This window comes from Sus scrofa, chromosome 9 (genome assembly GCF_000003025.6).
Source record: "Sus scrofa isolate TJ Tabasco breed Duroc chromosome 9, Sscrofa11.1, whole genome shotgun sequence".
NCBI classification, from domain to species: Eukaryota; Metazoa; Chordata; class Mammalia; order Artiodactyla; family Suidae; genus Sus; species Sus scrofa.
In genome coordinates, this window is record NC_010451.4 from 97,871,991 (window position 1) to 97,898,962 (window position 26,972).

Here is a 26,972-nt window from a genome sequence, read left to right on the forward strand (position 1 = left end):
TCCTGTGTGGAAACTTTTGAGTTTGATATAGTCCCATTTGTTGATTTTTGGTATTGTTGTTTATGCTTTTGGTATTGTGTCCAGAGAATCATTGCCAAGATCAATATTGATGAGCTTCTTCCCTCTATTTTCTTCTAGGAGTTTTATGGCATCAAGTCTTATGTTTAACGCTTTGACCCACATTTCCATTTAATTTTTGTGGGCAGTGTGAGACAGGAATTCAATTTCACTCTTCTTCTTGAGTTTTTCCAGTATTCCCAGCACTATTTGTTGAAAAGACTATCCTATCCCCCTTGGGTGTTCTTGGCTCTCTTGTCAAACATGAGTTGATTATACCTGCTGAAAGTTAATTCTGGGCACTCTATTCTGTTTCACTTGTCTATGTGTTTATTTTTGTGCCAATGCCATACTGTTTTTGTTATCATGACTTTGTGATATAGCTTGAAATCAGAAAGTGTGATACCTCCAGTTTTGTTCTTTATTCTCAGGATTGAGATTAAGTTCATAAAACATTCACTAGCAACCTTTTTTTTTCATTTAATTCATAGATAAAATATTTCATGATAAAATTACACTTAAATTTGACCAATATCTAAATTATCAGATATTCTAAATGGGTTCTATAGAAATAAGAATTGGCTTTACGAAGTGTTTCAAAAAATAGATGAATTGAAAATGTTGTTTTTTTCTATAAAATGCCTTTCTGAATCTGCAGAAAGTTATATTAAAAGTAAATAGAACTCTGCAAATATGTCAGAAACCCTCAAATGCTGTACTTGATTGCTCTTACCCTGGTGTAAGCAAATTACTGTCATCCCACAGATTACACTCAATCTGGAATATTGTGTTGTTTCCTTTGTGCACTGTTAGCTTCACCCTTTCCTTTTAGGAGTCCAGGGTTTGCTCATAACCTTCTCTTGATTGCAACAGGAAGGAGTTGATGGTTATGTTTGTACTTGGTTATTTAAGTCTTTGTTAACTCCTTCATCCCTGAGCAGAACACATTTGGTGTTAGGAAGCAGATGTGAAGACTTTATTTTAGAAAAGGTAGAGTTTCCCCTCATTTCAAAGAGGGCTCTTTTTCCTGGCAGGGCACAGGTGAGGAGAGGGGACTAGCAGAACCTGGGCTTCCATGAGGCACATGATATCCTGAGGGTGAAGAATTTAAGGAGGTGATTCATCATGAGGGTCATAAACTGATATGGTCCTCAGAGTGAATGAGCAGCTCCTGAAATTTTGTGCCTGTGGTGCCTCACTTGCCTCATTGTAGTCCTAGGTCTGGGGCACAGGGACAGAAAAGGCCTGACTTGCTCTATATCTTCTGCTCCCCATGACTGAAAGAATAGACATTCGTGCCTTTGGATGTCACATGAATGCCAGGCTTCTCCCTTATGTTTCCTTTCCTGTGCTTTCCCCCAAATGTATAAGATAGTATACATTTCCCCCAAATATATAAGATAGCTTTCCAAATGTTTAAGATAGCTTTCCTGTAAGCCTCCTGTTATGTCCATATAGGGTGCAGTGGGGTTCCCCTACTGTTGACAATATAAAATTTTGAAATCTTTGCCCACATTCTCTAACATTACTCCATACTTTCTCTTCTATTTCAGTTCTGATGTATTCTGTCTTCTGATAGTGAAGGATATTAGGGAAATCCACACTTGTTAATAGAGATTAATTTATCCTTCCACTTATCTAAGAGAGTTGAAATGATGCATGTCATCTTGTTATTATAAAGACTTTCTTCTTAAAAGTAGATTCTGTTTGGATTTCTAAGATACTAGGCAAGAATGTGCATACATATTTAAGAAATTTATTGATTAAATTTTCCTGGAAGTTTATTTTCAAAGTAGAATTATTTTGCAGAGCTATCACTGAATTCCTTGGCTTTTGATTCACTATTTTTATTTCATAAGTAATGTTGAAATCAATACTTTCATATTAATGTGCTTTCAAAGATGTAAAGATGAAATGTGTCTAAATATTGAGCATTCAGAACTCTTAATTAAGGTAGTATTTACGTAAGTGTTTTAGGTAAAGAAGTTCTTTTCATTAGTAACTCATGGCATTAACAGACTTGTGCTGTTACTTTAGCATTGTGATCACATCTTATGTAATAGAGTATTCACTTTCTAGATGATGGAGAGTTTAATCTATTTACAAAAGAAGATACTCTAAAGCAGAATGCAGTTAATCATTGCAGGTGGTGACTGGGGAATCAGCAAGATGCTGAGGCAGCAGCAGGGCTGGGGGTCTTTTCTGGTCTCTGGAATGTTGTTAAGTAGCTGGATGGTGTTAGATTTCTTTACCTGCTTAGTGATGGAGAGGTAGTAACACTCCCCCTTCCTCACAGAAATGTTACAGGGGTAAAAGGGTATATAAAATGAAATGTGAAGGCAGTAATAGATGCTGTGAAAAAGTTAAATGTTTATTATTTAAAAAAATTTTTTTTTTTTTTTCATTTTAGGGCTGTACCTGTGGCATATGGAAGTTCCCATGCTAGGGGTCGAATTGGAGCTGCTAGGGGCCGAATCGGAGCTGTGGCTGCAGACCTGAACCATAGCCACAGCCACACTGGATCCAAGCTGCATCTGGGACTGCATGCTTAACCCATTGAGTGAGGCTTGGGACTGAACCTGAATCCACCTGGAGACTATGTTGGGTCCTTAACCCACTGAATCACAATGAGAACTCCTTTTATGACTTTTTAAAATGTAGCTTTATATTTATATTACTTTAAAAAAGTAATATAATTACTTTATAAAAGTAGTATAGCAATTTATAAAGGTAATATAATGGCTTTTCAAATAAAGCTATTTATTTTTATTTCATATGTTCTGGTTTTATTTAGAGTTGCCTTATTCCCTCAGTGATGAAATTTTTTTTTAAAAATACATATATTTAGACACAATTACATTCACACAGATTATTACATCATTGATCTTAAGAAACATATTAAGCGACTCCCTTTGGAGAAGTGGAATGGAAAATATGCTGAGACAAATAGGAAATTTATTCTATACTTTATCCTATTTTGTATGGCTTTCATCTTTACTATTTAGTATTATCTATTACATTTCAATTTTTCTTTAAAAATTAGCATTATATTAAAATTGTGTGTATTATGCCACTAAAATTTGTAAAGAAGAAAGCCTTATATACCATTAAATATTTTATATAGCATAATAAAAAGAATAACTTCACTGGTAAGAATAACAAAAATAATACACCCTCTGAAAAGAAGTAAAATATAAAATGCATAAATTGGTTAAAAAACAGTGTAACTATATAAATATGTCCTCACAATTTGTTACATCTCATTGATTCTTCAATAAAGGCATTACGCCATTCTAGGTAATGTGATAAACAAGCCATTATAGACTTTACATTGTACCATGGAGAGAAAGGGTTATTAATAATACAATTGTAGAACTATATTATTTAATTGTACAGTTGTATTATTTAATTATAATTATCATAAATTCTTTGATGGAGAGGAAGTCAGAATCAGATGTAAGAAGACTTCAACATTCCAAGAATGATGTTAAATGACCCCCTTCATGGTGGATTATGCACTTATTTACTATGAGATATATTTCTTCTTCAGAGATTCCTTGTTTGTGTATCAATTGTAGATTTTTGGTTTGCAGTTATTCTGAAGTTTTGATATGAGTCTATATGTATACGAGATTGTTTTAAGTTGTTGTTCTCTTAATTGCAAGTTCATCTCCAGTGTCCTGCATTTGTACCCACCTCTTCTCATGATTTCTGATTTTGGTGGTATAATCGTGCATTGATGATTTCGTATCTTTACTGTATATATATCTTTACTGTTTATATATCTTTACTGGTGAGTCTTGTCATTTGTGGAATTTTTGTTTCCTGTTGCTGTCTTTTCTGCCTAGAGAAGTTCCTTTAGTATTTGTTGTAAGGTTGGTTTAGTGTTGCTGAATTCTCTCAACTTTTGCTTATCTGTGAAGGTTTTGATTTCTCCTTCAAATCTGAATGAGAGCCTTGCTGGGTAGAGTAATCTTGGTTGGAGGTTTTTTCCTTTCATCACATTAAGTATATCATGCCACTCCCTTCTGGCCTGCAGAGTTTCTGCTGAAAAATCTGTTGATAACCTTATCAGGGTTCCCTTGTATATTACTTGTTTCTTTTCCCTAGCTGCTTTCAAGATTTTCTCTGTCTTTAATTTTGGTCACTTTGATTATTATGTGTCTCAGTGTATTCCTCCTTGGGTTTATTTTATATGGTACTCGTTGTGTTTTCTGGATTTGAGTGAGTGGTTCCTTTCCCATGTGAGGGAAGTTTTTGGCTATTATCTCTTGGAATATTTTTTCTGTCCCCTTCTCTCTCTCTTCTCCTTCTGGCACCCCTATAATACGGATGTTGGTGCGTTTAACATTGTCCCAGAGTTCTCTGAGACTCTCTTCATTTGTTTTCAGTCTTTTTTCTCTTTTCTGTTCTGCATCCATAATTTCCACTAATCTGTCCTCCACCTCACTTATTCGTTCTTCTGCCTCCTGTATTCTTCTGTTGGTTGCTTCTAGTGAATTTTTTATTTCAGTTATTGTATTTTGCATCTCTTCTTGTTTAAGTTTTATATCTTGTATCTCTTTGGTCAGTGTTTCCTGTAAGTTATCCATCTTTTTCTCCAGTTTATTCCCAATGTCTTGCATCATCTTCGGCATCAACAATCTGAAGTCTTTTTCCTGGAGGCTAAGAATCTCCTCATCGCTTAGCTGATTTTCTGGGTTTTTTCCTTTCTCCCTCATCTGAGTTATAGTTCTCTGTCTTTTCATTTTTATAGCTTTTTGGTGTGGTGACCTTTTTACAGATAAAAGGGTTGTAGCCTCTCTTACTTATGGTGTCTGCCCCCCTTGTTAGTGACGAAATGTTTTAACTAAGTTAGTTACCATAGTTTTATAGGTAACCTGGAATTAACATTATTGGGGGGGGGAGGAGGCATTTTTTTTCTTTAAGTAGAAGGAAATAGGTTTGACTCCAGAATGTACTATCAGTAGAGACTGTAGACTCCCTTCACCTGTCTGCTGGAGGTTTTTAAAGTAAGAAGCTATTTTTTAAGATGGTGGTTAATTAGGTTCATTTTCAAAGATATGGAATAAACTCTATGGGATTTTTAATCTTATGATTTTCAATATTAACAATTTTCAAGTGAAGTACTATTGTTTCACACACATTAACAGTGAAACACTATTAAAAACATCATCTTTACCTTACAAATCTGTTCCATTATCAATCAATAATTAACACTTTAAGTTCTGCTGGTACATGAGGGATAAATTATGAGTTATTGTTTCCCCAAATAGCGATCTGATGGCTTAGTAATACTAATTACAGAGAGCAATATATGGTGGCTGTGCTCTTTTCTTGTCTGTGAGCTGCACAAAGGAGGGGGAAGCTGAAAATTCATAAGTGATGTCGCCAAGTGTTGGCTGCTTCTCTAGAATGAAGATGAATGGCATAAAAGACCATTATTTGCTATTGCACACTTTCAATATACAACATAGAGCTGCTGCTGCTTTTTCCTGAAGACATCATTAACGTCTTTGTATCTAGAGCAGTGGTTCTCAGCCAGGGGCAGTTTTGTCCCCCAGGAGACGTTTGTCAATGCTTGGCAACATTTGTGATCATCACAACTGGGGGCAGAGGGGTGAGTGATACTGGCATCTAGTGTGTAGAGGATGAAGACACTGCTAAACATCCTGTAATGTGCAGGATGTCACCCCACAACAAAGGATTATCTGGTAAAAACGCCTGTAGTGTTGAGGTTGCAAAACTGCTCTAGAAGAACTGAGGAATTTTAGGCAAGAATACATGTATGGAACTCTTTAAATGAATATAAAATTGTAAAAGTTGGATTTCAGCATTGATAACTAGTAATTTTGCTTTAGAAAAGCCTTTTGTTAATAAGGTATGACAGATAAGGGCAAATTAAACCCTGCTGCTTTTTAAAATTCTTTTGTTGGTGTTGAAATGAATGTAGGTCATTTGGGGTTAGGTACATTATACAAGCAGCTCACTCAGCCTATGCTTAATTATTTTTCAGTTTAGTTTTGGTAAAATCAAATGTGATCTCTTCTACTTTTAATTTCATATGAATTTTCTAGTCAAAATACACACATAGTTTGCATATAGGCCCAGATATTCAAAGGGAAAGAGAATAATTTAATAAATTATCTGGAATTAAAAGCAAAAGACCAAGTAGGTAGCTTTTTTACATACCTTAATATTTGTCTTGTTTCAAATGCATATTTTAATATTTCTCTTAATTCTAAGTATTCTTAAAGAGAAACATAAATGTTAAATATGTATGAAATGTCTCCAGCCCTCAAACTGAGGAATTGTTGATGTGAATCTTTTTTATGGTCACCTTAGTCTTTGTTGGAGTTTAGTTTCTCTATTCTAGCAAGGAACTCTAGTATTTCTTTTGTATTTTTGGTTAAAGATAGTCACCTGTTCCAACGTTGTAGTATGGAGAGAGTGGACAGAAATGTTTATGGTTGTCGTTTGTCCTTTTCTGTCTTAACATTTTTAATGTATTGCTCAAAAGTGTCACTGTCAAATACTTGTTAACAGGAACTATTAGGGAAGTAGCATTATATGCTGTGGGAGATTCACCAATTCCAACTTTATTCTTCCTAAATATTCTCCCTCAAGATAATGTCCCACTTGAAATGATGCTGTCCTGGCTAAGAAGCTATATCCTATCAGATAGAACAAGTAGAAGGAGTAGGGAAAGTATTATCACAATCTTTTGTTTGATGTTATGATGCCTGCTTGATGTAGTTATCACAGGAGGAGATGCACTGTAAATCTGAGAACCTGACAGATTGTGTGTGTATCCATATGTGTGTATATATACACATAATTACATGTGTGTATATACACATGTGTATATTCAGATTATGTTTTGGTAAACAAGCCTATGTTATATTTTGAATTCTTCCTATGTACTCATTGCTGTAGTGGACACTAGAAGTTCTGAGCTAGAAGTCAATCTAAAATAGTTTGTCATTTAAGTTAAATTAGGTCCCATTTGTTTATTTTTGTTTTCCTTTTCATTAATATAGGAGATGAATCAAAAAAAATATTTCTGCAATTTATGTCAAAGAACGTTCTGCTTATGTTTTCTTCTAGGAGTTTTATAGTATCTGGTCTTAGGTTTAGGTCTTTAATCCATTTAAAAATTTTTTTGTGTGTGTACGGTGTTAGAGAATTTTCCAATTTCATTCTTTTACAGGTAGCTGTCTAGTTTTCCCAGTACCACTTATTGAAGAGACTGTTTTTTCTTCATTGTATATTCTTGCCTCCTTTGTCATAGATTAGTTGATCATAGGTGTGTGGGTTTATCTCGGGGTTTTCTATCCTGTTCCATTGATCTGTATTTCTGTTTTTGCGTCAGTACCATACTGCTTTGATTTCTGTAGCTTTGTAGAATAGAAAAGAAGCTGGTATATATATTTCAAATGGAATAACTTTGCTGTAAACCTGAAACTAACACAGCATTGTAAGTCAGCTATACTTCAATTAAAAAATTGTTAAACACTAGAAAGGAAGGAAAATATTTCTCTAACTTGCTTTATATAATTTTGTATTTGGAAAAATCCAAGATTATCTAAAATTACCACTAATAAAACAGATGTGTAAAATATATATGTGTGTATATATATGTATATATAGGTCTGTAAAAAATATATATAAAGCGGTCTGTAAAATATATATATATGTATATACACACACACACACACACACACACACATATTCTCTCTATGTATATGTGTGGAATAGCTTGGTGCTGACTACATAGCACAGTACAGACCAATACACTGAATTTTATAGCTCTTCTTAATAATGTCCCACTTTGCCTTTCGATCTTTATTTTCTAATGATTTCTTGTATAACACATATTCACATTTCTTTCTCTCCTTATTAATGAACGTTTCTTTTTTAAAATGTGGCGATTATACGATCTTTTTGACTGTCATAAACCGTGTGATTTTACCTGCTTTCGAATTCGGACAGCACAATTTTCCGTGTCTCTTAATTGGAACACTAATATTCTTTCTCATATTGATCATTACCTTATTTTGTGTATTTATTATTAGAATCTACTATTACTTAGGTATTGTGTTTATACTTCATTATGTAACTACATAGCACTTTTCATAGCCTTTTTTTTTTGAGGCGGGGGAGGGGAGCTCAAAATAAACATTGATTTTAAAAATATAAGAAAGACCTTGTTGACTAAGCATTCACATTCCTCAAAAAGCCTTACATAGTACCATCATTTATTGATAGCCTGCTGCCTGCCAGGCACATACAAAATCTCTGCCGTCTTGACACCCATGTTGTAGTTAGGGAAGTAGGAAATAAATAATAAACATAATATTTATTTATATTTATATGTTAGATGATGTTCACATATGCTTTCTGATAGCAAACTAGAAATCTAAAGCCATAAGAATTTCAAAGGGTAGTATCTGATCTCAAAACCTAGGTTATTGGGGAAAGAAAAAAAAAGGGCTATCACTTACTTAAAATGAAGCTGTGGACAATCAAATCTGATTTTTTAAATGTTATTAACACATCATTCATCCTATGAGATGAGTGCTTATATTTTCATCATTTTATGCATATTGCTTTAATATATTTGGGCATTTTGTGTTGACATTCATTTTTTACCCAACCGTTAGCTCATGCAACTGACAATAGAATAGAACTAATACATTTTAAAAGCTTGTTTTTTGTTTAATAGAATGCATTATTTGCTTTTTTAATTAGAGGGGAAGAGGGAAGGGACTGAAGAGCTTAGAGGTTAAGTAGGAAATACTGAATATTTTTTAATGCAAAATTCGTTTTTTAAAAACTCTGCGTACTTTCAAAGGAAGAAGGGAGGTTTTGTTTTTATTTTCTTTGTTTTCGGTAAAATATATTTCTAACATTTGAACTTAGTATCATTAGTTACTCTTCAGCTTAGATGAAGGACTCTTCACATAACTCAACATCTCTCTATGTTGACCAATATAAGTGATGATGTGATATATGATAAAAAAAAACTTTATTATACTTTTGAATCATTGTAAAATTTCTTAAGGGCACTTTCATCCTTGAAAGTGACCAAGAAAGAAAATTATATTATACTTGTGTTTTGAATGTATCTTTTAGAAACAAGACACTCTAAGTTGCTAGGGAACAAGTAGTTCAAAAACTTGCAAAGCACTTAATAAAGAAGAAAAAAATAATAACCAAACTATCCTCCATCATACAATTCAACTAAAAGTAAATGAAATTGTTTTTATGAGTATTTGAAGCGTTGAGGGGACAGTGACTCTCTTTTCCTGCGTATATTGGTATTGAACATATGTGAACATATGAGATTAGAGTGATGATGAGAGTAATATTATGACAAAATTAATATGGGGATTTTATATGACTAAATTATTGCCCTTTGAATAGTTGGAAGGAAAACTTATAAGTTCAAAATTCAAACAAGTATGAGGAAAAACCTCATGATTTGAAAAAGATAAACAATTTTAGCAGTAAGAGCTTGATTTAGAAGTTCCTTGGTGGCCTCGTGGGTTACGTGTCTGGTGTTGTCACTGCTGTGGCACAGGTTCGATCCCTGGCCTGGGAACTTCTGCATGCCTCAGGCACGGGCAAGAAAATTTTTTTTTTTTTTATCTTTTTACCATTTCTTGGGCCACTCCCGCAGCACATGGAGGTTCCCAGGCTAGGCGTCTAATCGGAGCTGTAGACCCTGGCCTACACCAAAGCCACAGCAACCAGGGGTCCAAGTTGCATCTGCACGCTACACCACAGCTCATGGCAAAGCCGGGTACTTAACCCACTGAGCAAGGCCAGGCATCGAACCCGCAAACTCCTGGTTCCTAGTCGGATTCATTAACCACTGCGCCACGACGGAAACTACAAGGAAAAAATGTTTGATTTAAGTCTTTAATAACTATTAATTAGCTTATTAATTTAATTATAGTTAATTGGATTCATTAAGATATTGATATGTTTTTAATCACTTAAAAATGTTTAACTTCATGTAAAAAATAAATATTAGCATACGTATCTGTGTCCTTTTTTCCCCTTTTTAAATTAAAATATAGTTGATTTATAATGTTAATTTCTGCTGTACAGGAAATTGATTCAGTTATACATATGTATATAATATACACAATCTTTTTTTTTTTTTTTTTTTTTAAGGGCCTCATCCATGGCATATGGAAGTTCTCAGGCTAGGGATTGAATCAGAGCTGCAGCTGCCTGCTTGTGCTGTGATCTACACTGAAGCTCAGGGCAAAGCCTGATCCTTAACCCAGTGAGCGGGACCAGGGATCGAACCTACATCCTCATGGTTTGTTTCCACCAAGCCACAATGGGAACTCCCTATATGTTCTTTTTAATATAATTTTCCATTATGATTTAATCTCAGAGTATTGAATATAGTTCCCTGTGCTATACAGTAGAACCTTGTTGTTTATTACTGTCCTTTGGAAACCAAACCAATGTTCACCAGCAGTGTACATGATCATCTGGGACCAGGCTGTAGAACTTGTTGGTAGTAATGCAGAATGCTGGAGTTGTGCCAGGAAAAAGCAGGGTTGAACTGGTTCCTGCTTGTGCCTGGATCGCTTCTCATAAGATGGTAAAAACCCGCCAGTCCCTGGCTTTCAAATATGGTTTAGTCATGCATGTGCAACCCATCTGTTGGATACATAAGGGATTTCCTTCTCAGCTCAGCCCTCTAGCCACAAACATAATCACTGTTTTATTTATTTTTTTTCTTTCTTTCTTCAATTCTTCCCCTCCTGCCAGGAGTGTACATGCTCTGTAAACCAGATGTGTCTTATGGCACTCTAGGGAAATCCTTCACTGATGTGAACCAGAATTGAAGTTGTTTTCCTATTGCTGCATAGCTTATTTTCAGTACAGTTTCATTAGGTGGGTTAAAAAAAAATTCGATTTCATAATAAAAGTATCAGTACTATACAATTACAGTTTCAACTGAACTTTACTGTTGACCTTGGTGACCTTCATTTTCTTCATCTGTCAAATGAAGCTCCTGTGTCACCTGGCTGAACCATAGCGGGGGAGGGGCTTCATTCTCTGTATCTCTTTCTTGTCATAAAGCTTAGCATACACTTCTGCTTCAGTGATAGCATCCAGGGAAAAAGTGCAAGGGTCCCTCAGTACAGTACAGCATTCTCTTTCTCCCATCTTTGTTCCCTGCACACATCCTCCAGGTTTGACTTCCAGGCTTAGGTTCTCCTTCTGTTTTCTAGGATGATTTCCCTCTTTTTTTAAAAATGCTAGTGGTAGTTAATACCAGGTTTTGAGGTTGGAGGTTACAACTTCAAGTTACAAAATTGTGTACACAAACCATTGTTGTGATAGATATTTTTGTCGCTTGTTAACATGACATACTATTTTTATGAGCTTGTGGTCTTAGAGCAAATATGTATTTCAGTCACACCTAAACTCTGAAAGGATAAAGATGAAAAAAGGAAAGAGTTTATCCTTGTAATCAATTGTTTGTAGTTTTAAATACATTCTAGTGTAAACTTAGAAGTCAAATAAGTGATTACTGTTCTTAGCAATTGTTTTTTCCCTTTATACAGATTTATGAAAAATACCAAGATTTGTATACTGTGGAACCAAATAATGCACGCCAGCTGGTGGAAATTGCAGCCAGGGATATTGAGAAACTTCTGAGCAACAGATCTAAAGCCCTGGTGGTGAGTTTAACTTATATCCGTACATTTTATTATTTTCCATTACCTATTTATTATTTGTCCTTCATGCTTTATTTGGATTAGTATGCTTTTTCTTTTTTTCCTTAGAAGCTGTGTTCATCTAATATGTTTATTAAAGATGAGATCATGGTTTCATCGTGAACCCCAAATAATAAGTTCGCTAATTTCTAATTATTAGTTCATTTTTTGTGTTAGGCAATTTTAATACAGAGGAATAGTATATTTAATTGGTACCTACATCTACCTGTACATATCTGGTGCCTAATAATAATGTTTAAATTGATCATACAATATAAAACCCATCAATGTTGCCAGCATCCTTAAAGCTGCCCTTGTAATACTACCTTCCTATCTCCTCACCCTGCCTCCCTGCCAGACGTGGCCAAGTACACTAGATATTTGATTACTCATTTCTTTGCTCTTTAATAGTAGCTGTACCTCACATAAATGTTTTGCTAATCATGTGTTTGTTTGCTTGTGTTTTAGCTTTATTCAAATCACATTATGCTGTAGCTAGTCATTAGCCACTTCCTTTCTTCCATCAATACTATATTTGCATGATTTATCTGGATGTTTGTACTTAGCTTTAATTCATTGTTGTTTACACTAAAATACTATTTTATGAGGATATATCTGAATTTATCCAGTAATAATCTGTTGGTAAATTAGTATTTAGATTGTTTCCAGATGGGCGCTACTATGAATAGGGTGGCTATCTCTTGAAGCATGAGCAAGAATATCTGTATGGTCAGTACATGGTAATAGAATTAATAAGACTGTGGGGTTTTCACAAAGTCAGCTTTACACAAGGGTGACAATGATTTTCAAAAATAGTTCCATTAATTTAGACCTCCACTAACAGTATTTGAGTCCCCATTGGTCCATATTCTGGCCCATAAGTGGCAATGTCAGACTTCTTAATGATAGGCAACCAAATGGTTATGCTTATTAATACCTCTAATTATTACTAAGGTGGACTTCTTGTTTTACATTCATTGACCATTCTTATTTCTTCTTCAGTGACATATCTGTTCATATCTTTTGCACATTTCTGTTTAAATTGATTCACAGGTTATATCTTTTTGATGATTACTCATTTAAGTTGTATATAATGCAAATATCCTTTTCCAACTTGAGAATTCTCTCATTGTCTTTATAGCATATTTTGATAAAATCAGTTCTTAATTTTAATGCAGTCGAAGTCAACTTTAAAAAATTTTTTCTGTGGTGAGGTACGTGTTTTAAGAAATCCTTCCCTACCCTCAGTTTATAAATAATTTTTATATATTTTATTCTAAAAGGTTCCGTGTTTTCAAATTTAGTTAACCCATGTGTGGCTAATATCAATATACAGTTGTAGGTTGCAATCCAAATTAAATTTTTTTCCAACTGGTATTCCCAAGGCCATTTTTTAAATAGTTTGCCTTCCCCCAGTGAGGCTCATTTATCAGACTAGTAGTTTCAGAGCCTCACTGTCATCTTTTTCAAAAAGGTCTTGAGTCTTTTTTTTTTTTTTTTTTTTTTGCTTTTTAGCGCCACATATGTGACATATAGAAGTTTCCAGCCTAGGGGTGAAATCAGAGCTGTAGCTGCCAGCCTACATCACTGCCACAGCAACTCAGGATCCAAGCCGTGTCTGCAACCTACACCGCAGCTCACGGCAATGCCAGATCCTCAAGCCATTGAGCAAGATCAGGGATCAAACTTTCATTCTCGTGGATACTGGTTTGGTTTGCTACCCCTAAGCCTCAAGGGGAACTCCCAGGCTCTCGAGTATTCCTGAACCTTCACATTTTATCTAAATTTTAGATTCAGAATGCTATTATATATTATCTAAGAAAATCTTTACTGGGATTTTGATCGATAGTGCATTGACTCAGATGAAATTTAGGAGAATTGATGTCATTATGATATTTTGTCTTTCTATTTATAAACATGATATTCTTTGCACTTAGCTATGTTTTATGCCCTTTAATAAGGTTTTAAAATTTAAAATTTCAAAGTTTATAGAGTTCTTGTACATCTTTTCTTAGATGTAATGCTGGAGCTTAAGTTTAGATCTTCCTCTACAAATCTCAGCACTGCTACAGGTGTTTCTTCCAGGATAGCTCTGAATTCCCTGTTTACTTATCACTCACAGTTCAGATTTTTTAGCTTACTGTATTTTATGCATATCTTGGCACTCAGAAATTATCCTTGTTTTTTGGGTACTTATACATTTTTATGTTTCTTAAAATATCTAGGACTTGTAATAGGAAGGGCCTATGCAATATTTGGCATGTCATTTTGCCAGAAGTTGAAACATTTAAGTTTTAAGAAATGTATAAATGAATAATCCATAGTAAGATAAACTTTCATGACTAGAAGATTCAAATCATTAGTATGCGCAGTTTCAGGTATATGAATACCCTTTTAAGGCATCATTTATAGATGTAAATATGTTTTCAATAAGAGTTAAGTAAAAGTTAAGTTCTTTCTAAGTGATGAATATTCACTTAATGACAGCTGAAAATGATTCTTTTTATATTGATTTTTATCAGTTTACATTTTTTCCTCCTGATGTAGGAAGCAGATAATCTGGACATCGCAGTCCTTTGCAAAAGGTCAGCGAATGAAGTAGAATGTATCTTACCTTAATTGAATTAAAATGGGAGCCTAGTGAGACTTGCTCTTTTTTATCATTTGGAATTGAAAGTCTAGACACCTGGTGCATTCTTGGAGTCCTGTGGGATCAGTGACTGTCTTAAGCACCTGATGTCAGAACACAGAAAACACAATGACTAATTAAATGTGGAATTCATGAGATTTTATGTGGGAGAGAAAGATTCATATTTGTTTTCAAACTCAATTCTTTATTTATCTTTTTTGATTCTATGACAATAGAAAATACATTATTTAAAAGAGAAATATTTTGGGGCCAACTGAAAAACAGGTGCTATATTGTATTATACATGAATGCAAGGTGGCATTAATTTTCTTCTGTTTTGGTCGGAGGCTTGTACTCAGGGAGACTTCTGGATTAAAGGAGCTTTAATTTCTCTGGGTGGGGTACCAATGTAATTACATAAATAAATATGTTGGAAAGTATCTTGAATACACAGATTTGAGGTAGATGATAAAATTTATTACCAGTAAGACCTTATTGAGTGTTTACCAAAAAAGCATTATCTGATTCTTTCTCACAGTAATGCTTTGTTCTAGACACTACTATTAGTCTCATTTTTCAGTGGGGAACCTGACTCTTGAAGGATGCCTTTAACTTGCCCAAGGAAATGTGTTTAACAAGCAACATATAATGTGTTTCTCAAACTTTAATATGCATAAAATTCACCCCTGACTCTTGTTAAAGTGCAAATTTTTATTTAGTAGATAGAGCCAGAGATCCTGCATTTCTAATAAGCTCTTAGGTGATGGTTTTAATAAAAAGACTATATTTTGAGTAGTAAGAATGTGAGAGAATTCAGATTCAAGTGTCTCTGACTTTAACTTCTCATTCTTACCTATTATACAAATATATCCTTTGGCCCAAAGAAGTGTATAATTATAACTAGGAAGAAACACAGGCTAGGTGGTATGTTGTAAACTACTGTTTGTTCAGACTGATTAAGAATTGGAGGTTTCAATTAATAGAATATTCTAGAAGGCTATGAATTTGTCAGTGAATGTTATATCAACCACTTTCAAAAAGAACCTGTATCCTCATGGATACTAGTCAGGTTCATTAACTGCTGAGCAAGAATGAAAACTCCCTTAGAACCTTTATTATTCTTTAGTATCAAAGTTATCAACCTAAGAAACCCTTGAAAATATATTATAGGTGTAAAGTTCATGAAAGAGTAGTAAATAGAATAGTTTATTCTTACACATCTATTAAAGAAATTACCTGACAATTTATGTTTGATAATTCAGCTTTTTTTTTTATTATTATTAAAAGGGGATGAATTAAAGGTGTGTTTTTTTTTTTTTTTTTAGTAGAATGATTACTTTTCGGTACCTTCAATAATTTTTGTTCATGCATGTAAACAGATATTTTGTATTTGGACATTGAAATTAATTGTCTTTTATAGCCTGTTGATTAAAAACTAAAATACAACTTATTTATTGCTTTATGCTTATCTTGTGTTTGTTATATGTTTAATTCTACTTCCACCATATTTTCTTTTTCAATTTCAGTTTTTATTTTTACTTTTTTTTGGGGGGGCCACATGTGTGATATATAGAAGTGCCCAGGCTAGAATTGGAGCTGTAGTTGTTGGCCTATGCCACAACCACAGCAATGCTGAATACTTAACCCACTGAGCAAGGCCAGGGATTGAACCTGCGTCCTCATGGATACTAGTTAGGTTTGTTACTGCTGAATAACAATGGGAACTCCTGCTGTTGACTTTTTATTCACATTCATTTTGTTTGATGGCCTTTGATCTGATCGATCAACTTGACTTAGGAAGAACTGAAAGAGAAATTGATTAAAAAAAAAAAGAAAGTTGCTTTTGTACTAAAACCATCCCTTTGATAGCAAAACAGACTTTTGCACTCCAATAGTTGCTTATTTGGTTTTGTTTTGTTTTGTTGAGTATATAAAAACATTATGATTCTGATGATTTATATATATTAGGCTCTTCCAGAAACCCTATGAAGTAGGCAGATTAAAAATTCAATTTACTCTTGTTTTATAACTGGGGAAATTCAGAGAGGACCAGGGTTTTGTTCTTATGTATAGATAACATAAAGTTGTGGTAGAATTCTATTTTAAGACTTCTGTTTCCAAATCCCCCCCGTCCTATACTGATAAGAAATAATTTCAGCTATTTATTTCAAAGATATGTCCATAAATGATAATTTTTTTTTGATACTGGCTATATCTGTGTCTTAGAAATTGGCTCAACATGATGATTATCCTGCTAATATTGTTAAATTAGTTTAAGTGATCTCAAATCTGTGTTTGGCAGCAAAAAAAGGAAAAAAAAATTAACTTCATTATTCACATTTATTTTACCCTGAACTAGGCGGAAAAATCTGCTGGTGTTAATGAACAATTTATGAGAGAAAGCTTTTCAATAAAATAGTGCATCATCAAATGATGCCTCCTGAATGATGGAGGTGAATGAAATTAGTCTTAGTGTTCACCATCAAGTTCTGCCAAGGGGATCCTGCTGAGTAAATGGGGTGGGGAGGGGTCTCTAGACATTTTGCTGAAGGAAGTAAGATCAAGTTTATCATAAACATATTTTTTAGTGACACTTTTTCAATTATGGTATATCCTCTCTTCCTCTGGTTGTCCTGGTAACTTTAATTAAACCTGCTCTCATCTATTATGAAGCTTTAAATACTTTAATATGCCACATCTCTTAATTCAGCCTTGATATTTAGCTTATGATTAGTTAATGAAAAGGACAAGATGACAAACAATTTCAGGTAACTATTAAAGTGGGATTTTTTTCCCTAAGAACCAGATTATTGTTTAATCAAATTGTTTGCTTATGTTTCTTTAGCTCTTATTTCCAGTAGTTCTTTATCTTTTATGTTTGTTAGCAGTGACTTAAAATTTTGATAAAAATGTGTATTCCTGGCCTTTATCTCTAGAGTATAATCCAGAAATATAGAACAGAATCTCATAAAAATAGATTCAAAGAAGTGATGAAGAGATCCAGGAAAAAATGTGAAATTCTTTAGAGACTTGAAGAATTAAAACTGTCCTGTATTTGTGTATTAGTAGCCATTGGTTTACTTTTGTGAGAACAGATTCAATAGAATGTATTAGAACTGAGTAAAGACTATTGTGTTAAGGAATGATTGAGTATGTGGAATGGATGGTCAATGGAGACCTGCTGTAAGAGCTCAGGGAAATCCACTCACGATTCGTGATCACCTATAGGGGAATGGATATGTGTATATGTGTGGCTGAAGCACTTTGCCATACAGCAGAAATTAACATAACATTGTAAACCAACTATACTTCAATTAAATTAAAAAGGAAAGAGTGATTGGGAAGTGAGAAATTGGCAATAAATGTATCTATGTTTTTATGAAGTTTGGTAGAGTGAAAGAGAAGTATGGAATACAACTAGACAGTTTATTTTTTGTTTATTTTTGAGAATGAAGGACATATAAGCATGCTTATAGGTGGGAAGGAGTCTATGAAATAAGAGAAATCTGAATGTTTTTGAAGGTTGTTTCTAGAAAAAAACAAGATGGAGAAAACGTCGGAGTCATGTAATTTATCTTTGAAAAGACAGTGATATCCGTCACTTAAGACAGAGGATTATTGTTATAAATAAAGACAGTTGAGTTTGCAGACAGAAAATCTGAGTCATACTGGATGACCACTTTTCTCTTAGTAAAGTATAAATTAGTATTTATGCAAAGAATGAAGGGGCCATGGTAATCTTTAGGATGAGGGTGAAGATTTGAGGAGCAAAATAAGAAAAAATAAAGAGTCCACTGTGGGTAAGGGAGATGATTAAAATCAAGAGCCTTCTTTTTTTTTTTTTTTGGTCTTTTTGCCATTTCTTGGGCCGCTCCCATGGCATATGGATGTTCCCAGGCTAGGGGTCGAATCGGAGCTGTAGCCGCCAGCCTACGCCAGAGCCACAGCAACACAGGATCCGAGCCGCGTCTGCAACCTACACCACAGCTCACGGCAACGCGGGATCCTTAACCCACTGAGCAAGGCCAGGGATCGAACCTGCAACCTCATGGTTCCTAGTCGGATTCGTTAACCACTGCGCCACGACGGGAACTCCTTTTTTTTTTTTTTTCCCAGTCTTTTTAGGGCTGCACCCAGGCATATGGTGGTTCCCAGGCTCGGGGTTGAATCAGAGCTGTAACCACCGGCCTACACAACAGCCACAGCATCACAGGAGCCAAGCCACATTTGAGACCTACTACACCACAGCTCACCGCAATGCCAGATCCTTAACCCACCGAGCAAGGCCCGAGATCAAACCTGCATCCTCATAGAATACAAGTCAGATTCATTTCCACTGAGCCACGGCAGGAACTCCTCGAGCCTCCTTAGCATTGAGAAAAAACAAAAGATATAAAATACCCTCCTGTTTCAAAAGTGAAGTTGAAAGAGCTGTTTGAAAGCTGTGTGTGTGTGTGTGTGTGTGTGTGTGTGTGTGTTGATCAATAGTCCAAAGTCTTTCTAGAGGGTATAAACTTGTCCATGTTGATGAGAACAAGAAAAAATTACTTTGGGAATATTGAGCTTCCAGGAGAAAAGTGTGCTTGCCCTTCTCTTTAATCTTAGTGTAAATGTCTCCAAGAGGCTACTCTGATTGCTGATATACTTTCCTTTGAGTCTAAGCAATAAAGGGACTAGGTGATCCACTCTTTGTTTTGCAAAGTTGAGATTACTTTCATTGATTTGGATTTGATACATTACATCCCTATGGATGCTAAAAGTGAGGTGCTGATGCTCTGTCTGCCTGCCTGGGGCCTGAACATTGAAAGATGGCTTTGTTGGGCATGAACTTATATACCAATCAGAACAGAGGTGAACCTTATGGGATGGAGCTGGTCTGGGAATCCATCCAATGGGACTTCCTGCCAGGAGCAAAGCCAGTTCTACACTGTCAGCTGAGGGATAGGGTATAAATGCAAACCAGAAATACAGCATTGCAGTTAAGTGTTCTGGGTATTTCCAGCAAGCACAGGAAAGCACCCCAAGAAGGGAACAAGTTGGTATTGACCACCCATCAGTCCCAGAGAGTACCAATATGTAATTACCATCAAGAAAGGCCCTTCCACTGCCAGTTTTCTCATCGTCATTGGTGAAATCAGCACATGTGCCCTGGTAACTGGAGTCAATGTGAGATCAGGAGAAAAAAGCTCCGAGAGTGAGATAGAGCTCTGTCACGCTCATACTAAATACCTGAAGTTTCTCAGCCTGGAGCAATGCCAAGCTGGTAATGAGATTATAGATGAAATTAAGCCTAGACTTTTCGTGGATAACAGATTCATTATTTTATTTGATTAACTGAGGTTGCTTTTAGGTTTAGAAATTGTATATAAAAAGATAAACGGAAAATTTATGGAACCTCTATGGCTTAAAGTTGTATTTAAATATGATTAATAGACAAGCCAACTAAAGAGTGATTTAAACAGATTGCAGGTTTATTTTCTCTCAAAATAGAAAACTGGACGTGGGCAACTCAAGAGATTTCTCAAAGTCCCATTCTGTTCCTTTTGTATTCATCTCACTAGATGACCCTTGCTCAAGGGGGAGTAAGAGATGGAGTTTTTTAGCTGGGACATTGTCTCTCCTACAGAATTGTGGTACTCAGTTAAAATGTGGATCCAGCCAGCCTGAGTCTGTGTCAAGACCTTTTCAAGATTTAATGTGAATTTTAGTAAAGACAGTCTAGAGAAAATTCATTTTGAAGGATCAGAGGAAAGAAAGGAAAACTTTGCTTTTTTTTGTTTTTTTCTACAGAGTCCCATTCTTTCTATATAATGATTGCATATATAATCAATTTAACTTTCTCTAACAAAGCCTGACACAGTGCGAACAGGAGGTGAATGAAAGGACTGTCAAATCCACCTTGGATTAAGATTTATCAGAGTAAATTTTATAAACTTACTCTGGAGGGATACGTAGGAATTAGTCAGCAGTAGTTGATTTATTTGAAATCATGAACTGTGATAGGTGGAGTCTGATAATGGTTTAAGAGAGTAAACATTTCTATGTATATAAAATGTATGTTTATTGAGAACAATGGAGAAACAAGAAATTGTGGTAAATTAAAGAAATTAAAGAAATTAAGGATTCTGGGTAATAAAGAAGGTTGAGGCATCCATGAATGGGTGGGTTACTTAAATAGAGAAGAGTGAAAGTCTTTGGAGTTTTCATAGTCAAGAACAGAGGAATAGTTAGCATTTATTGAATATCAATTACGGTCCAAACAGTTTGTTAGGTTCTTTCTTTATATTTCTAACACAATTTCTGTTCTGCAAAAGAGGTATGATTGTTCTCATTTTCTAGATGAAAAAGTGAAAGCCTAAGGAATTTTTTAAAAAAATTGTCCAACTTTACAAAGAAAAGAATTCAAACCTATATATGTATATGTAGGTGTGGATTGTATTTTTTTTCCATTTGACTAAATATTACTGTAGGTGATAGCATAGTTTTCACTCTGAACATAGGATTTTTCTGAAGTAGATGATGGTTTTAAATCAGAGATGCCTGTATTTCTTGATACCATTTGCTAATGTGTTAAATGGAAATCTCCAGATAGACCAGCACATTTCCTCTCTCGAGTTACACACTTTAGTATGATCTTTATGGATTTTAAATCTAAAGTATTTATAATAATAGAAATTGGGGGCCAAACAGAAGGGATGGGTAAACACTAAGTGCTGTGTTTAAGACCTCTTAGATCACCCTAAGAAGCAAACAGATAGATCCATATACCTGTAATGATGCTGTTACTTGGCACCATACTCAGTGCTTTAATTTTCATAACATTCTGTACTGATTGATATATTACTGCAAAGTTAGAAGCCAAGTGTTTCTAAACAACAATTTCGGTTGTAAATCACTCTGTGCTAGAGAGAGTACTTTCTCCTCCCCCATTTCATGAAGTAGCATTTGCACTAAATGACTGTCTGAACAAAGACACTTTTGGAAAAAAAAAAGGTAGCTTCCAAGTATACCTTTAAGATAGAGGTACACTTAATGGTACAGTGTACCTCGTTTTCTAGTGGAGGGTGTTTAGGTTCTGGGCAACATTCTTGATAATCTGTTTCTGCAAAAAGAAATCTCTTTTGGGAATGCAATTCTCATAGACTTGAGTTGGCTTAATTCTTTAGGATCAGAAAGTAATATTGAAACTATGCCAATCGCATTGCTGTGTTGACAATTTGACAAAGATAATGTATGCTCTGATGTCACCACACTTGCAAAAAATTAGGGGAAAAGGAAGTGTTGGGTTGTTGATCACCTGGAGGAGAATGAAAGTTAGATGAATTGTGATTTGCAAAGATCACAGGCAGTAACAACTACATAATTTGTAGGGCCCTGTGCAAATGAGAATGTGGGGTCCTTATTAAAAAGTTAATAGGAATTTAAAGATGGCAGCAGCATATCGTTAGACTGATTGTGGGGTCCTTCTGGGTGAAGGGCTCTCTCTGACCACTGTGGCTCCAAGACCCATGAAGCTGGCCAGCCCCCACCCACAGGTGATTAGTAGTAGAACTGGAATTGGACTTGGAGTTCTTAACCACTTGTATAGGATTGTTTCTACAGTGATAGTCATTGAACTTTACATGGTAACTTGGGAGTCTATGAAACCTAGGATGATTGTTAAAATAAAAATCTTAAAGTGAGGCAAAAGGAAAAGCCGTGTTTTATTCCACTTCTGTTTTATAAAATGGCAAACTTGACCCAGCAGAACAGTAGACATGCTCTGATCTGAATGGGCTAATGGATGATGTTTTATATGAAAATACAGAGAAACAGTGCTAATCCAAGGCTACCTTTTTTGGTTTACTTAGTGGAATCTTGATAAAACTTTATAGCATGCCATAAATTTGTAGACAGTCTGATCAAGTAGTGTTTGTTGAAGGTAAGCACTGTTTTAGCTTTTTATTTATTTATTTATTTATCTTTTTAGCTATTTCTTGGGCTGCTCCCGCTGCATATGGAGGTTCCCAGGCTAGGGGTCGAATCAGAGCTGTAGCCACCGGCCTACGCCAGAGCCACAGCAACGCGGGATCCGAGCCTCATCTGCAACCTACACCACAGCTCACGGCAATGCCGGATCGTTAACCCACTGAGCAAGGGCAGGGACCGAACGCGCAACCTCATGGTTCCTAGTCGGATTCGTTAACCACTGTGCCACGATGGAAACTCCCTGTTTTAGCTTTTTGTGGAGTTCATCTTCAGGCGGTATTGTAACTTCTAAATGCTTTTACTTTTAAAAAATCTTTTGGTGTCTAGTTTTCTGCCTTTTCCATATCCCTTTTATCCCATAGAAATACATAAACTCTCACCTTCCTCTGAATTCATTTTTCTAACTTTAAGGAGAACATGCAGGCAGAAGCCCTTTATGATGTACCCAACATCACCCAGCCTTTTTTGGTATATACAAAAGTTCTTTGAATCTGTTCTCCATACTTTTTTTTTTAAGAGCTCATTTGGAGAGATGAGCTGTCTGTGCTACTTAAAATCCCCAGCCACCATTTACCATGAGAATGATAGAATACCCTGTTAATTTAATTAAAATACTATAGAATCATGAATCTTGAAGGGATTTTGGATATTCATTTTTCTGACTTTTCTCTCAGGCAGGTGAATGTCTCAACCAGCAAGTTTAGAGACTAGCTGTTCTTTTCTCACATATTTTTAGTGATGAAACTTCCACAGTTGTTATACTCTATGGTTGTTGCTTAGCTTAATAGTCAAGAAAATAACTTCTAATATCCATGTCCTTGTCCAATTTAAACTTACGTTTTCTGTTTCCAGTATATATTAACATTTGATGGGTGTTCTTCTTACATGAATATCTCATTATGTATGTGTAGAGGGGTGTTGGGGTGGTAGGAGCCATCATCAGTTCATCATAGCTGAGTGTTCTTGGCAAATACATGCTGATGATTCTCTGATGCTGAGTCATCATTGGCAGACATTGTGTTAAATACTTTACGCACATTCTCACATTAAATCTTTGGAACAGCCTGATAAGGTAGGTATGCTGTAGGTTGTGTCTGAAGATCAGAGGTATTACCTAATAAGACTGAGCCATCTGAGAGTGAGGTAGGAGAGATTTTCAACCCAGGTTTCCTTGACTCTGTTTATTGACAGTATACTGTAGCTTGATGACCTAATGAACCCTCGTTTCTTTAACTTCCTCATATAGACTTATTTTCCAATCTGTTTTCATTTCTGTATTCTAGAAATGATCAAATGCTTATTCTCCAACTTTCTTAAAATGTATAGGTTAGAGGAGTTCCCATCGTGGTGCAGTGGAAACGAATCTGACTAGGAACCATGAGGTTGCGGGTTTGATCCCTGGCCTTGCTCAGTGGGTTAAGGATCCAGTGTTGCTGTGAGCTGTGGTGTGGGTAGCAGACGTTGCTCAGATGTGACGTTGCTGTGGCTGTGGTGTAGGCTGGCAGCTATAGCTCTGATTAGACCCCTAGCCTGAGAACCTCCATATGCCTAAAAAAAGGACAAAAGCCAAAAAAACAAAAACAACAAAAAAAGTATAGGTTAGAATCGAAGGTGGTACCTTTATCGAGGAGTGCTCTGATAAAGCACAGTGTAACTGCAAGTCAGCCGTTTTTATTGGCACGTGATCTAGGTACAGTGGGAAATGCTTTATTCTCTGGGTTGTATGTTACGTGTTAGCTATTACATATGTGTGTTAGATGATTCTGATAAATTTATTCTTAAGTTGCTAAATATACAAATATATCCTTGTTGTAAATAATTTAAACCATAGAAAATCTAGTTTAAGATGTAAACAGGAGTTCCCTGGTGGTCCGGTAGTTTAGGATCCTGGATTGTGGCTGCAGTGGCTTTGGCCATTGCTGTGATGTGGGTTTGATCCCTGGCCCAGGAACTTCTGCGTGCCATGAGCATAGCCAAAAAAAAAAAGATGAAAACAAAAAATTCCCTAGGAGTTCACCATCCAGTTTAAATGGCAGATGTATTTTTACATACAGAGGAAAACTACCTTTTATAGTGTGATGACCCTTTAGCATTGTGTGTGTGTTACTTATCACTATTTCATGGGTATTTTTGTCACTGGATATTAATATATAATTCTTTCAAATGGCTTTACATATATGAATATATTATTTATTTAACCAACCTCCTATTGATAGGCATTAATTTTGTTTCTATATTAAGACAGTATTGCTTATAGCACGCCTTTACATATGGGAAAACTAGATTATTTTATTAGAATTAAGTCATATAAATGGAATCAAAAAGCATATGGGGCATTATTGATATTTTTCTTTTAAAGAAATAGTCATCTGTAATCTTTCTTCTATTTCTTCACTAACTTTTTTGTTTTAGATAGCAGGGCTTCTGATAGACTTATTAGGTACGATTGACCAGGTGCATTTGGCCCAGTATAATATGTGTAATATGGTTCTATATGCAGGGCTTAATTTTAAATGATAGATGTATTTTTAATTATTATAATAATGTCAAAAACTCACATGACTGTACAGATTAGTGCCTTTGTAGTTGGCAGCATAATCAGTTCAAAATTAACAGGCTGGCTGGGGCAAACATCTGTCTTCCAGATTTATTTATTTATTTAATTTAGCCTAAAAGTTGCAGTTACTGATTACACATACCAGCTCCTATGCTCCGTCTTGCCTGTGTTATCTCAGCTACAGGCGGCATGCCAGCCTGCTGGACTGTGGATTGTGATCCTGCTGTCCACAGACCTTGTATTCTAGGGCAACTCATACTGTCAGGGCCCAGTGAAGAGCAAGAACCATGCTGTGCCTTGACGGCCATGGCATTCTTTACCAGAGACTGCCTACCTCTTTTCTGGGTAATTTGTTCATTTAGTCCCAGGACTCATCACTCCCTAATTACCACTCCTCCTAGAAAAGTTGCTCTATTGTTGCCTGGAAAACCAGTCACCTCTGATTATTTACACTGCCTTTTATCGGAAATTCTAGGTCAGCTGACTTAAAAGTCTAATAAATAATAATGACTCATTTTCTCCAAGAGGGTTTACAGAGAATTTATTGCCCCATATTTCACAGCCTAGGCCATTTGTTCCCTCAGTATAACAACATAATATGATCTCTTAAAAAGGAAAATCATTAAATAGATCATTCAGTATGATATTTATGTGCTTGGGATATTCTTTAAAATGTAGATGTTCAATGGTCATTTTTGCTTGCAGTTCACAGTACTGAGTTTGTTGAAGAAATGTTCATTTTCATTAAACAACTTTGCATAATGAACGTTTCCCTTTTAAATAGGCATTTTTAAATGAGAGATCAAAATAGATTAAGCAAGTATATAATTTATGATGCCTTTATTAATAACTATGTTAAGACTCACTAATTATACCCTTTGAAATGAAATTGATTTTCGCATTTTCTTAGTAGAGAGTGATGACACCTATAGTTTAAATATTAAATAGTTTTTTAAAATAACACATCTCATATGACACCTCATATAGAAGGGTATTAGTAATAACAACTTATTAAGCACTTATGATATACTAGGCACTATACTAAGAGCTTTATTTGCATTTACTGATTTAATCCTTACAATGTACTTCCACTTGCTATAGTATTATTATTACTCTTTTATAAAGATATTTGCCCGAGGATTTGAACCCAGATCCATTTAATTCCCAAGTTTTATAATAGTCTTGCTCCTCACTCTGCCTTGCACTTATTAGGTGCACTCTGCTGAGTATTTTACCTGTATTATTCTATTTAATAACTTCTTTCTTTTCTTCCCCTGCTCCCCTGTCTCGTTCTCTTATACTTCCCCTCTTCCTCCTTTTGACCTTTGTTTTCTTATGATAATATAATGTGATAAGGGGAGGAAGTATAGAATTAGAAAGTTTTAAGTGTATTATCCAAAGTCATGCAGTTCTATGTTGTTATTTTTGCTTAAAAATATTACCCTGTCTTATTTGATACAAAAGAAGTGGTAATAATAGCTTATTTTAATTTTAATTATGGTGTATGTAAAAGAGAGAAGAACTGAAAGAGAAGGGAGGGATGGAGGGAACAAAGGAGAGAAAGCTAGCCTTTCCATTCTATAGCCTTACTGTTATTTGTCCTGTGTTAAGTATTTACATAAAAATGTGTGATTATCTGTTTGTTGGAGATAGAAATCATAAGATCCAAAGGTGTTATTAAGCTCAGTGTAATTACTTGGGCTCGTATCTGAAAAGCAACAATTTCAGTGTATCTATAAGCTGCACACTGTGCTGGGGCTTTTACACCAGTAAGTGAATGTATTTTGGGAGTATTTTAGATAGTAAATGTTTCAGATATTGGTCTAGATAGTACAGTATATACAGTCATGGTCTAAAGATCAAAATTAATTAGAAAGGTTCTTATTTCTAAACTGAGATACGAAGCCAGATAGTCACTCTCTTATTATAACCAATGAAACCAATTTTTTTTTTTTTTTATATTATGCTTCTCTGTTGGTACTTCAAGGTGTTAGTTTGACTAGCTCCCTAA

General features: G+C 35.1%; 1 protein-coding gene across 21 annotated transcripts in view; it reads left to right on the plus strand.

Annotated features, from left to right (window-relative positions):
* The window catches only part of CACNA2D1 (calcium voltage-gated channel auxiliary subunit alpha2delta 1), a 484,869-nt gene that overhangs the window by 90,934 nt on the left and 366,963 nt on the right, over positions 1 to 26,972 (plus strand). For all 21 annotated transcript variants that reach the window (XM_013979785.2, XM_005667683.3, XM_013979783.2 and 18 more), the window contains 1 exon segment: positions 11,655 to 11,771. In XM_013979785.2, coding sequence (XP_013835239.1) covers positions 11,655 to 11,771 — 117 coding nt within the window.